Below are 14,532 nucleotides of genomic sequence, written 5' to 3'. Positions count from 1 at the left end.
CAATAACAATTATCCAGTTATCAAATAAGAACAGCTAGTGCTAAGTGGTCGTACAATTACGAAATTACTACAATTAACGTTTTGGACCGTTTGATACCCTCCCCACGAACAATTACGATGAATATATCACCACCTTCATTGTGATAGACTCGTCTTAGACAAAGGTGCCAATTAGTTACCGAGCTTAGCAGGTAAATGATCTGCACCATTCACCATAGCATTGTTTTGTCAACGTAAAACACGACACGTGATTAATTCGGTAAGATGGGAAAAATCAATAGCGAATGTAGGCTTTTGTACATCTGGGCAAGGTGCTAAAACCCAAAAATGTGACTCATTTTCTTGCCCAGTATCAGCTTCAGCTCCTTCCCCAACACCTGTCTAGAATCTACAACTAACTAACAACAAACTTTATCAAATTCAAAAACACAACCGCAGTTTTAAAGAGAGTTCCTCGAAGTGCATGACCATATTTACTTACTATTAGTGCAATAAACAGGAAAATGACTTTTTCCCAGTTTAAATACTATACATAGAGGGCGTCGACATATATAAATACAGGCATAAATTGCACGTAGTCACAAGAGCCCTTGTTTGGCACCTAAACACTTTTTTCCGCTTGCTCACACTCACTGTAAGGTAAACGAGTTTTTGTATACGACGCGAAGGCGAGTTAACCAGTCGATCGACATCCACTGACCGAGTCGCATTAGATAATACCGCGCTTAACGCCACATATATTACTAGCAACATGAAGACCGCACCTGTGTTCCTCGTCGTGCTGTTGTCCATCATTTGTGTCGTCCATTGTAAGGACCTGATTGTGGGCTCCAGTTTCAACAACAGACTCATACATCAAGAAAAGGCCGAGTACAATGCCATCCCACTCAAGAAGCGAGTTAAAGAAGTATTTTTCTCTGATCCTGGACAACAGATTATCAAGGTAACTTCACAGACCTATATTCATTATGATTTACAAATTATATATTTTATTTTTATGACTATACATAGTGTTGACAACTTGTGTTTGTTTTTAAATCGTTACCTTTTATAATGTTTGAATAGCAAACTTTTTGTTTTAATTAATTTTCTATTAAAGGTATAAAACATTTAATTATGCTCTCAAACCTTGACTTGATTGACTTTCGTAGAAGTTCTTAATGATAAATGGCACTAAGAGTTTTATAGACAAAGTTAAAGGTGATCTGATTGCGACAACAGCACTTTGCAAGTTAACCTGTTCTATTTAAATAATTGATTCAGTCAACTGATTCTTGACGTTATTATACTTGACTGTTTCAAACAAATTTACAACAGAACCTCTTCATTTATTCATTTAAATTTTCGAAACTGGTACAAACTAGTGTGCAAGTCAACAGATAAAACCATACTAACACAGTTTGCAAACAAGTTTTTTGGAAAGCTATATGTATATGTGCTTACTTACATAGGTACATACATTGTGTACTTGATGTGTACATTGTCCACAATATAGATACACCCAGAGAGTCTCCATGAGTCGTAAAGAATAACGATGTCAGTAAAGATTTCGGCTTTCATCTTATGCCAGTAATTAGGGTCACGCTAAGCACTCACCCAGTTGATAACGTATTATATTTGTATATAACAAACATAACCTCTAGAGATTTATTTCAACCGTTTACTAATTAACATTTATCAGAAATGTTAAGCCTGTTACTTAATATCGTGCGTGCTAAAATACTGCGAAATACCAACTCCATTGTTTTAATTCCAGTCATAACCAGTTGGAATCTGGAACAAGTAATGTGTGATATTTTATAGCAAGATTACCATGTGGTATGTACCCATAATTCAAGCCGATTTCACGTTATACATTATGCTAATTGCACACATTTTTCGCATTCCGTCAAGACGCGTGGAGAGTCTGTTGCGTTATGCACCCACCGGTCTAGCCGTAGTAGGTCACAATGCAGGAGAAAACTTGACATGAATAATTTTAATGCATAATATATTAACGTCTCACAGCTTGTTACTAGTAACCTTCACACACTATTTGTGTGACATGTCATAATGTACGGCTCATGTCTGGTGTACCTACTTACATCGTAAATACGTATTTATTCTATTAAAATTCATCTCGTCGGTCTGACAAGAGGCACTGAATCCCAAACCTTTGTTTGGATATTAAGAGGATTAGTTCTCATATCAAACTTATATTCTGAGTAGGTATTTGATTCTGCACATTGACCCATCATGTGCTCAAAATGGCACCGACTTCTAAACTATCAGTAGCCTATTAGTACATATGACTTATTATAGTTATTTTTTTCTTTTTATTTTTTACCCTTTGTTTTTTTATTTTGAAGATAATATCTCTGGGGGTGAACCCACGGAGGAATAAGAGCGCGGTATTATGTTAACGCTATGCAAAGATTATAAAATCATAAAAGTTTCTACCAAACAACTCAACCAAAATCTAATATCAGATAAATAAATTCGTCTAAGTTACGTTTACTTTGTATTTCAATAGATTTCTACCTCACTTACTATTAAGCGAGCCATATTGAATGTTGTAAAGCCACATATATATCATAATATTGCGAGTAAAGATCGTTCTTAGAAAAGGTTTTATTTTACTGCGAAACTCGACATAAACATTACCTATAGGTACGAAAGTATGTACAGCTCTGATCTTATTCGTTTAATTGATACTCAACCGCAGAGGTTTTTTACTGTGTTGTAACAAATAAAAAGGCTTTTCACTGTGATTTTACGTTCAGCACTTGCGTGTCATATAAAGCTTTGTATGGCACCATGAAAAAGAACGATTGCCTTTTTTGTTAATGTTTTTGTCAGTAATTGAACGTTCATTGCTTTTGTTGAAAAGGGAATGTAGCTTTATTTTTTAGTAAATTCAGAAGCCATTCGACTTCTCTCGGCTTACCAACATACTTTTAGTTTATCTCAAACATTTTGAGGCATAGAACATTTATAAATTATTCGTATTTACTTTTTCGATGTTGAGTTTAAAGTAGAAGCGGTTTATGTACCTTTCATTCAAACTCGTCATTGTACCATGATAAAGACTAGATTATTCTAGACTATGAGTAAATAGCAATTACTTGTCTCTTGGTTCTCACATTTGCTATAAATAGTTAGCTTTGTGCCAGGTACAGCTTACGTGTAGGTGCCAATTATATCTATATCAGAGCGTGATTAGTAATAATCGATAATCTTACTTATCAAATGTATCAGATGAATGATTCGCGAGTAGCAGACCTTGATTCCTACAATACCTTCCAATTAGACCAAAGGTCCCGTCACTAGCAGGGATTTTGTCCAAAATTGTAATTAGTTCTATAAATGAACAACTAATTTATTATTTCAGGGAATAATTGAATAATGAAATATGTATAGGTACGTAGAATAATACATTTTGTGTAAAAATGGGCAATTACCATTTCAAGTTTTCCTTAAACATAATATTATAGAGGGAAAACGTTTGTGGCACATAACACAAAAAGAGTATGCTGTATTGCTACAGCTTAATTTTTAAATTCAAAAACATAATATTAGTATACTGGTCTATGTGTTATTGACCATAATCTACCCATGATCCAAATTTCATCGATCCCTTCAGCCGTTTTGACGTGAAGTTATTTTATAAAATAATTTACGTACATATTGTTCATCATAGAAATTTATACTGAAACGCCTATTTCTAAATACATCCAAATACTCTTAAGAGCGTCTGTTGACAATGAACGACATAAGTTCGCGTAACTTGGTACAATATGTATCTAACTAGCTATATATGTGAGTATAACTTAGGGCTAAGTTATGAAAAGACTAGCTCAGACTTCAGACACCCTCACAAGCAACTTGTTAGGATTCCCCCGAGCGCAGACTACGGTGACTCACACCCGTTACTTAGATATTCTGATTATTATAAAAACAACGTCGCCCACCTTGGCATAAATATGTATGATATTTTATACATACTGTGTTTAAAAATATACATGATTGTATATTTAATTAATAATACAAAGTCATAGGTACTTACAACTTTATGTATTTTCGTATGTGTAATAAATATACAGATCAAATTATTATAATTTGGACAGTAACGACCTAGTCACGTGGAGGATAAAGACGACAAATACATTGAATAAGTTTTAATAAAAATGGAAATCTCAAAGATACCTATCAATCATAAACATAAAATCACTTCGGACAATGGTTGAAAGTCAAGTCAAAGGCAAAATATCGCTTATTTTCTTAATTAAAATGTTTTATTTTATTTGTTGTCATAGACTACTTACATAACAAGCCAATAAATATTCGGATCATAAAATTAATATCAGGGCTGGCATTTATCTGCGTAGAATATGATCGACATAGCTTCGAATCTCACACGGAATCGATAGTTGCTCCACAGGTTGTTATTCCGAATTTAGGTGTGTTGTGCATTTAAGAGGTTTGTGTAGTACGTTCGGTCGGTGTTTTATTTGATTCTTCTGTCCACAAAGTTTAATTCCTATCTATATGAATCTAAGCTCTTGATGTCTTATTAAATACACTGTCCCATGATACAATACATAAGTATATATATTAGTATATAAATTTGACTGTAATCAATAAAATCTTTGATAAAATACCTAACAACACAATACTAGTAAGCACTTTTTTATTTGTTTACTTGTTTTTATACTTGATGTGAAATAATGTGCTGAGAGAAATATCATACGCAATGGTCAAAGATCGTCGACTCATCGTTACTCTAGACACGTTTATTTATTTAATATTGTTATAAGCAATATAAAACACGTACAGACATGCATATATAATACTCATTGAGTAAGCATAATTATCATAATCCATTTATTTAATTTTAAATGCTTCATGCATATAAAATTTGCGTGGACTTAATGTCACGGACATTTTCTACCAATCAGTACTTCAATTGTATAGTATGCATACGTAAAAATTTTAACGTAAGACTGTGTAAATATTGAGTATGTTTCACAAATTTCATAACTATAAACATTATTAATCGCTGTATAGATATATTATTAGTTACAACATTAATGTAGAGGCACAAACCATCACTCACAACTATTTACACTGAAAAAGCTGAAAGCGCGCCAAATTAAAGTCGGCAACGAGTCGGAACATCTCTTGGTTTTGTAGGTGTCCAACTATTATGGCGGCTTTAACCACTATTCAGATGGCCAGTCAAGCTCCGCTAAACGCGTGCGTTATAGAATTCAACACAATTACCATGAATGTAATTATGTGTTTTAGTTCAATTTTAGTTTACGTTGCCGTTTGAGTAATTTTATTCAGTAACATATTTATTGCGTGGTACAAAAAACTATCTCGCTTTGTTTACTGTATCAAATGGAAGATGTAAGATTACAAATACAATTTGTTACTTAAATAATGTGATTTAGAGATAAGAAATCAGCTGTTGTTTGTTTTGAATGTTTGTTTGAACTAGTTGACCCGAAGTCTATTTCATTCTGTATTAAGTACAAAAAACTCTTCTACCGTTTTATTAAGTATATTGCATGCTAATGGTTGATATTTTGCTTCTTCCAGGGTATAATCCTACGAGACTTGGACCACACTGAGGCCATTCCCAGTGTCACAGCTGGAGGTGTGGGCTTTTCTTACGCTAACATCAGGCTGAAGAGCGAGCGAGGATCCGGACTCAACTACCAGATCGAAATCTACGTATAAACCGCTGATAACATCTTCTACTTACTTTTTCTGTGAAACTACGAACTGTTATTTCTTTCTCAGTAACATAATTATGATTTCCATATACTTTACTTGTTTTCTTAGGAAAAACGGAAAGACACTACCTCTGAAGTGTTTCTTACCGTTGTGGAAGTCAGCCAATATATGTCAATTATAATAAGTATTTAGGTTAGTTCAATAGAAACCTGAACAACTAGAAAAAAAGATATTAGCTGAGCTCTTAATTGGGCAGAGTGAATACTTAACTGTAACATATTTGTAATCACGAATTCTTATAGCACTACATATCACAATACCTACATAATAATGTAAGCAGTATCCTCGTAAAATTATGTTATTATACTACTTGTTTATATAATAAAGATAATAATTTAATGATACCTACATGTATTGTATTCTGTTATTGGGTTTATTATTATTACAGCCGATTTTTCCTTAATTAACTCGAATTCAAATTACGATTATATCAGCCAGAATAATTACTAATTAATAAATGAATATTTGGCATTCCAATTTATTTAAAACTTATTAATAATTGGTTTGGTATTCTGAAAAAAATAAATAAGAAACTACATAGGTGAACTTGAAAAATTATATGCTGTCTATTATTGTAAGGAAATTATGCCAAACATATAGGTAACAAGTGCATCCTCTTTTGTTGTCAGTCCCGTATTATAGAGAGCGAGCTTATTGCCATACATCCACCCAACTTCGAGCTACTACTGCTACTTATGAAACAGAATTAACTTTGACCGACTCGGGATCTTCTCAGGCCCGGGGAAATGGTGGAGACACCAATATAAGACTCTGACTGAAAAATATTATACCTAAATGCAAAAATATATTTACCTTACAACCCAGTTTACGTTACATTATTGCACAAGTGGAGGCGTAGGACGACATAAAAGGAAAACTAGTTCTTACTTATAAAATGATGAGGTAAATTGGGATATTTTTTACGAACATGGGTCGTATTATAACAATGGTAAGTATATGTCCGGCGTGTAAGGAAAACGTTAAGAGGAAAATGTAGCGCGCACGTTGAGTGATGTCACCTCCGCGGCCGACAAGAGACCTCAGAACAACAGGAAATCTTCATTTAGCGAGGTTGATTGCCCAATGATGACCCGCAATTGCCCACTCGACTGTATTTACAAACAACAAGAATAATGTTTTAAGGTAATCAATCGTACCTACATTTTCTTTTTGTCTGGCTCTAGAAAAAGTTTCAGTCACGCTGTTTTATTCAACAACTAGTTCACCTGACGCTAATTAGGCGAAGACAAACGACTTTTCTTTTCGTTGCATGCTTTTACAAAACGTTTAATATGTCTGTGAATAATGCGCCTACTTTTACTGGAGTACCTTTTGCGGCAAGGAATACTTCAAATGTATATTTTTTTTACCTACAAGATTACCATCACTAAATCGATAAAGTAGTTGCTGTATACCTAAAGCGATAAACAAACGATAAGCTTCTCATAAATTATAATAATTGCATTTAACATCCACTACTATGAAATAAATACCGCCACGCTTTCTTGAAGTCACTCGCTTTGTAACAAGAATTATACTTGAACAAGTTCAGCGCTCAATATAAGTGCTGCAAGAGGTTCATATGACTAAGTATATATCTAATTATACTTAGTTGTAGTTCTGAAGTACTGCAGCATAGGTTCCAAGCCAGACTCAATTATTTAACATGCAGACACTTTGCCTGCATTAAGCGCCAACTCTCAGACTCGGTGAAAAGATTGAAATTATACATATTTATAATTTTATACTAACCATAATGGTGTTAAGAGTTTTTTGTTTGAGATCATTTAAACTGACTTTCTTTTGTAATTAAAAGTAGGATTTACTATCTCTTATTTCGTTTCGTTATATTAAGTTACATAAGCCTAATCTAATATCACGATATGACAACACAAAAACTAACAAACAAAATCACGAAAACATATTAGTGCTTTCTTTCATAAGAATCTGGATTTTAGCGAAGAAGCAGATTCATATTTTATTATTTAGAAAACCTTCTGAGAAACTACAATTGATAATTGCAATTATATGTTAGTTGAATTCTTATAATAGAATTATTTATGTACTTGCTTTTTAGGTATTTATTTTCACGGAATTTTAAGAAATATTATCGAAATAAGTCTTGTGATCAAATTCATTTTCTTTGTTTTTGATTCAAAAGACTGTGTCTCGAACAAGAACACAAAGCGCGTTATCTTTGTTGTAAAACTATTTTATCTGAGTGGGATCACTGCACAGAGGTAATTAAAAGGTCATGTTTAAGAGTATCAGTCTAAATAATCCGATTTTTTGGTTAAAAATACCTTTTAATTGAACCGTTTTCCTCATAGAGTCTATTACGTAGGTGTTATAATTTTAGCAGTTTCACTGTTTTGAGACTGTTCGTTGTTGTATGTATTCTGTTCATAGCTTTATATGGAATTCAATTTAAGTACTTATTGTGTAGGACTGTAGCGGTGAGTCAGCTTATTGTGTCGTTTGTACGTGGTGGCGTAATATCCTGCGCCGCGTCTAGTTGTGAATGGATGGGACTAATGTGATTATAGTATAGTACCTCTTCATAATATTTGAAATTGTAACCGTGTAGTATACGGATACTCACGGAATAATCGACTCTTAAAACCTATACCTACGCGTTTTTCCAAGAAATCTTTAGTTTTCCAATTCTTAGAATATTTTTGTAATAAAATTCAATTCATGTTAATATTTTTTCCTTAATAGCGTGTTAAGTTATGAAATGACACGTAATAAATGTGTCGGTTCACAAGGACAGTCGGATCGGTAAATAAATTAAAAGTCGTTTAATAATATTGATTAACATATTTTTTTAAGAAAAAACAAAGTGTACTGTATATATAGTAATACCAAAATAAGTAATTTAGATAAATTGAAGACTAAGGATCGTGCATATTACAGGGATAAGATAAGAGCCACAACGCAAGAATAAACTGTAGATCTAATATAAAACCTTCTATGTATACGTACAGGTAAGTTTATTCCAAAAAGTCTTTAATTCAAGTCCTTAACACAGGGCAAATACCGCCTCAGCGTCGTAATCCTTGGCCGTCCTCAAGAAATTATTTTATACGACTAATGTTCAACAGGTAATAACGCATAAACGGCACACGTATGATGACAGGGATCCTATTATCGCCCCTCGACCAAGACCCGGGGCTGCCCTATACAAAGGGTCCCCGCTAATTTATTACCAAAATATCTTTAACACCACCCGCCTACAGATAATTAGACACCTACATTACGAAATAATATGTTCTCTAAAATATATGTATGAGCTTCGGATTATGTTTATTACATGCTTATAATTTATTACACGACAAGTAGGTGTTGCCGAATAACTGTATTTTGCAGGTAGACCTTGTGGTTTTTGTACTTGTCTATTTATAATGTTCAAAGTACTTGATGGAAAAAATCACCATCATCACCAAGAAAACGCCATGTGCTGAATAAAGGCACCTCGCATAGTAAGAGGGTACCTACTATAATGTAGGGTGATTCATCAACTCGTCCCACATGCCTACGGCCCATTTGGGACGACTTTTAATTAGTATAGATTTTACACTAACTCTTTTGCTACTGATTGTACCTTTCTCAATTTGAAAGTAACGTGGGACGAGTTGCAGAATGAAAATAATATTTACTTATTTAATTTTCTGCAAGTCGTCCCAAATGGGCCGTAGGCATGTGGGACGAATTGATGAATCACCTATAATGTGTATTCCTGGCGGTTAATGTCACTAAGGGTGCTGCTATCCGTCTCTCGCGGGCTAGTCGCAGTTTCAAGACCCAGAGACATAAGATAATGAAAAGTAATTAATAAAGAATACGTCACACCAACCATGCTCTTATGATTTATTCCTAATCACAATTCGTAAGTCTCGGATTTTAAATATCGACTTTCAAAGTAATCGCGATACAAATAAAGGCAGTACATAGATAGTTGTACATTGTTCTGTACATTCTAGAAGACATAAACTACGTTAATATTTGTAGATATTCTTCACATTAAGCGGACATGGTAGACGCGAGGTAAAGGATTCCAAGGAATTCAGAACCAGTTTTCTGGTAAATACATTACATCAAAAAGGTATAGCTTACTCTGTGTTTACTGACAAAGAGAATTAATTACCTATACCGTAAAGAACAACTGATGGTATTGTCTCTATGAAGAAAAAATATTGCAAAAAGGAGTTTTAACTACAATATAGTATGTAAGTATATGTTGTATAAAGTGCGGCACCATCACAGCATTACGGAAACTCCTATACCCTGGAGACATAAACCAAGTCCTCAGAGATTACAATAAAAATAAATTAAAAGCGACAGCCCATTAAAACAGCTCAAGCTTTGAGTGCTATGCATAAAGTTGGGCATAATTTGTGAAAACATGCTTAGCCTTCCGTCAGCTAAAATGTTTTCATAAATATGCCGCCCGCTGTACAGATTTATAACAGATCAATTTTGCGTTAATTAGAAAATGTCACTCCCGAACGCTTTGACAACGTTAACGAAAATAGAGTCTGCTTTAATGATAAAATTAATTTGTTACACATGTAGCGGTACACACGGAACGGTACTTAGAAGTACACATCTACGGTTGTTTCTAACTCATTGTTCGCTAAATACACAATAAACTTTTATGTTTCATCAAAATTAACATGAAACTCTTTAACCTAATGTACATTAATTTATACGAAATCTTTAATTATGTACCACTTACTCGTTACTGGATCTAAACATGCCCCGGGCTGAGATTGTTTTTCTAATAAATCATACAATTTTCTAAGAAAGCATTCGGGGCGCTGCAGCTCCGGCGACTCAATATAATCAGGACAAAAGAAATGGTATTATAAGCACTATAAGTCTGAAATACTTAAGTATATTCTGAGAAAATTCTTAATTAGTTCGAAAAACTGGAGCATACTTGTGAAAAAAAATCAGATAATAATATGTACGGTCAAGATTAAGAGTGTGTACCAAACATCAGATCAATCTATCATAAGAAAGGGGGTGAAATTCTCATTACTTATTTTGACACAAACAAATAAACAAACTGGCCAAGCCAAATAACACCGTGTAATAATAGAAATCATTATAATTTCTATCATTGTCATTTCAGGCGTGACGTCATAGATTTGTTTATGAGTTGGCAACGTTGCAATTAAGAATTTGAAAATTACTTATAGTACGGTACTATTGGAATTGACGACTACTATGTTTAATTAATAAGTGCAGAAATAAAACATTTTACTGATATTTTGAAGGTTAGAAAATCTTTTTCACGTATTTAAATAAATTGCATTGAATATTTCTGCCACTCAATCACGCCATGAAAGATTAAGTAGTAACCAAGTAACGAAGTGTTACAGAAATTTCTACTTAATATAAATCCTTATTTCATTTGCTGGCAAAAGAAATAGAGCCTAAGCTGTTTAATCTCGAATCAAGAACACGAGTACGCAGTATTAAAAAATCACTTCAGAAATGCAAAATCATAATAGAAATATAATGAGAAGAAAATCTCAGTCTGTAAATGTAAATCTGTGAAACATGTGCAAGTACTTATTAGTTCCTGAATGAGGTAATAAGATAATACAGCGCAGAAGTCAAGTGCAGTTAATGAACAAACAGTACGTCATGCAGTCAGGTCCCCCCCTTCCTTCCACCTTCTGCTTGTGACGTCACAGACGCGAGTCGGTGCAACGCCGTCGACTTCACCGGATCCGCAATTTCCCAACCTGGAAATTACGAATCCTAATGAAAACGCAAACGCTGATAGAATAACATCCTGTACATACAAAATAACATTATCGCTAAACATTGCACTTTGGATATAGTGATAAGGCGCTATAAGGCCAGAATAGTCTTGGCACCATCCGTTTACTATTGACTCCTTTTAGCATACGTACCGTTTAGTGTACAACTCCAGAGGTAATCATGGCTATGTTTTTTTGACGTAAGCGGAAAAAGGCAACTCAAAATAATTCTTATTTCTTTTTAGGTAGCTTAAAGAAAATTAGAACCGTCATTAAGGTTCTTGTTAACAAAATGGAATTAGCTCTACTTTGATGAGGATTTCTAATACTTAACTACATTAATCAAAAATGTATTACAGTTGTCTATTATTTTTTGAGAAAAAGGCAGTATAAGGATACTATATTAGAGTTTTGCAGAAGTTACGCGTACAATATTCCTTGCCTTGACTATCCTTCCCTGGTTAAATAATGGTTAAAGCAAACTAACCTTTGCAATAAATTTGACCTTTATTGAACAATCACAAGTCCAAAATATTACAGGTTGTCCTAGTAGCTTTGGGTTGAAACTCCTTTGCATAAAAGCCAAACCAGCTTACAGCTATTTAGAATTATGTTCCAAGAAACTTGTCTGGTATCTCTATGTATCAGATTAGATTAGGATTCGTATCGATTTTATTTGATGGCAACACAAATGATTTACTAGAACTTTAATAGCAATTAGTTACCTAAAAATGCGTTGATATGAAAATTAATAATTACATTACTAGTCTAACTAAATGCCTCATTATTAAAGCTTAAGCTTTGAGCTTGAGCCATAAATAAGAAAAGTAACCGTCTCATATTTAAAATTCTTACAAAAATGAACTTATTCTGAGTGCGGCACCAAATGTTCTGAGGCATGAGCGGAGTTCGCTCGAGACTCGCACGAAGGATAGCGTAAGCTACAATTTATGAGGCAATTCATCAGATCTCCGAGAGCTCCAAGCCTTATTCCATTCCTGTGGAATAGAGGCATGACAATGCAAATTATATCGATACGATACTTCTTACGTTTGTTGCCGCAGCTCCTCATGTCAGCTTACACTGCACAAATACCTCCGTATAACCTATCCACTTGATTGAGATATCGCTACGGCGTTTATTTCAGTAGAATTTTGAATTTTACGGCACCATTTTCTTTTATTATTTTAATTCCACACAATCCAGTGCAGAATAAACTATCTCTTTTCGTATCTTTGTTCCGTGACAGTGCTATTAAAATTTAGAAAAATGAACTCCTCGGTAAGTAGATTTGTCTGTGACTTCGATTTATTTTCTCTTCTACGAAACAAGACTTTTCTCAATATGCGTTTATCATAGAAATGCATAAGTCACAGGTTGCTAGTCCATTTCCTAGCATCAAAACTTATTTCTCTCTATTTGATATTCCGCTATGAAAACGTGTTTCCTACCAGTGATCTGCGTCGCGCCCACCTTCAGATCAAATTCGTAGATATTTCAGTTGGTATACACTTTTTTAAGGTTGAGTACTGCCGAGTGCTGACTCGGCAGATTTTAAATTAATGTCTCAAGCCTTCTTATAACTCGGTCGCTAGATTAATTAACTTAGATTGTGCAAAGGTCATGCTTAAATGTTCAACTAATTAGTGGAAATATATACCTACATATTTACTTACGTCATAATCATGTACGTCATGAATACCTTATGTTGAGATCATCATTGTCCGCGTGAAAAATGGTTTATGTATTTATATTTTCAAATATTAATTTTTAGTACTAATCAGGAAAACTAAAAAACCTCTTATAAACTTTAAACGCAATTGCAACTCGGTCACATAATCTTCTAGTCTAGACTAATGGTTAAATAAAATTGGAGTGTCTGTTTGTAATATGCAAATAACCGTTTAATTTACTTCATGCATATATGAATATACATACGATACAGACACCAAAATAACATTTTTTACAATATTTGTCTGTGTGTCTGTCTGTTTGTTCTGGCTCTGAAATGGCTGGACCGATTTTGACGGGACTTTTATTGGCAGGTAGCTTATGTACTAATGAGTACTACTTACTTTTATTAGTCACAAAGTCTGTAATCCACGCGAGCGAAGCCACGGGCATTAGCTAGTAATATGTATTATATAAGCGCCTACTAAAATGAACGTTCAATTATGTACCTAGTACGAAAAAACGTGCTGTGTAATATTAGCAAGTTAAACTCGCTTGCTACAACAGTGATGAATTACGTCACGCTATAAGGCTAATAAAGCCTCAGGGCATGACTCCAGATTATGGAGTTAATACGAGCGGAGCACCGAGGGTGTTTGTGAAAGACGTTATAGAACGTGTATTATGTACTGAAATTGTTAAATAACTCCCCCCGGAAAGCAAACACCTACTCCATTTTAAATATTTTACAGCGGGTATCCGATCGCTCTCTAATATTCCCGGTGAAAACATATTTCGCCTCTTCTCGCTCAATTTATTTCTGAAAAATTCGTCGTTAACGGTTGCCGACATCAGGGGTCTTATACGTACACAGCTATTTATGTGTTGTGATCAAAGTAATAGAAATGTAAAGGCTGCCTACGTCACAATGTAAAAATAGTCTCAGAGGAACCAGTGTAGTTATTTCAAACTTAATCATATGGTTGAATAAATTATGTTTTCCGACCGAGCTTACTTCTTTATAAATAAACTATAACAAACTTGCATTACGTGGGTAAACTTACTCGAGTTAAACGAAAATCAATGTTATGGGCTCATAAACATTCGTCACAAAGTTATAAATGTAGTAATGTTATGTAAGTAGGCCATCTACCTTGAACTATGTATTGAACAGATAGGGCGCATAACTGAACAACTGGCGGCGGTAGCACACGGCATACAGGCGACCTAACTCACAAAACTATTTAACAAGAACGTAACACTTCCATACAAAAGTTTACTTCATAAGTACATTAAGCTATATACG

General features: G+C 34.1%; 1 protein-coding gene across 1 annotated transcript; it reads left to right on the top strand.

The window, feature by feature from the left end:
* The first annotated feature begins 585 nt into the window (after positions 1-585).
* Positions 586-6,129, top strand: LOC118265420 (uncharacterized). Its single transcript, XM_035578276.2, has 2 exons — positions 586-943; positions 5,584-6,129. Exons 1-2 carry the CDS (start codon positions 752-754, stop codon positions 5,722-5,724), a joined length of 333 nt encoding a protein of 110 aa, XP_035434169.1. The 5' UTR covers positions 586-751; the 3' UTR covers positions 5,725-6,129.
* The last annotated feature ends 8,403 nt before the right edge of the window (positions 6,130-14,532 follow it).

This window comes from Spodoptera frugiperda, chromosome 28 (genome assembly GCF_023101765.2).
Source record: "Spodoptera frugiperda isolate SF20-4 chromosome 28, AGI-APGP_CSIRO_Sfru_2.0, whole genome shotgun sequence".
Classification (NCBI taxonomy): Eukaryota; Metazoa; Arthropoda; class Insecta; order Lepidoptera; family Noctuidae; genus Spodoptera; species Spodoptera frugiperda.
The sequence above is the reverse complement of the archived record's forward strand: the minus strand, read 5'-3'. Positions and strand labels throughout refer to the sequence as shown.

Coding starts and splice junctions, on each gene's coding strand:
- LOC118265420 (XM_035578276.2), top strand. CDS start 752: ATGAAGACCGCACCTGTGTTCCTCGTCGTGCTGTTGTCCATCATTTGT. Junction 944..5,583: donor CTGGACAACAGATTATCAAG/GTAACTTCACAG, acceptor TGCTTCTTCCAG/GGTATAATCCTACGAGACTT.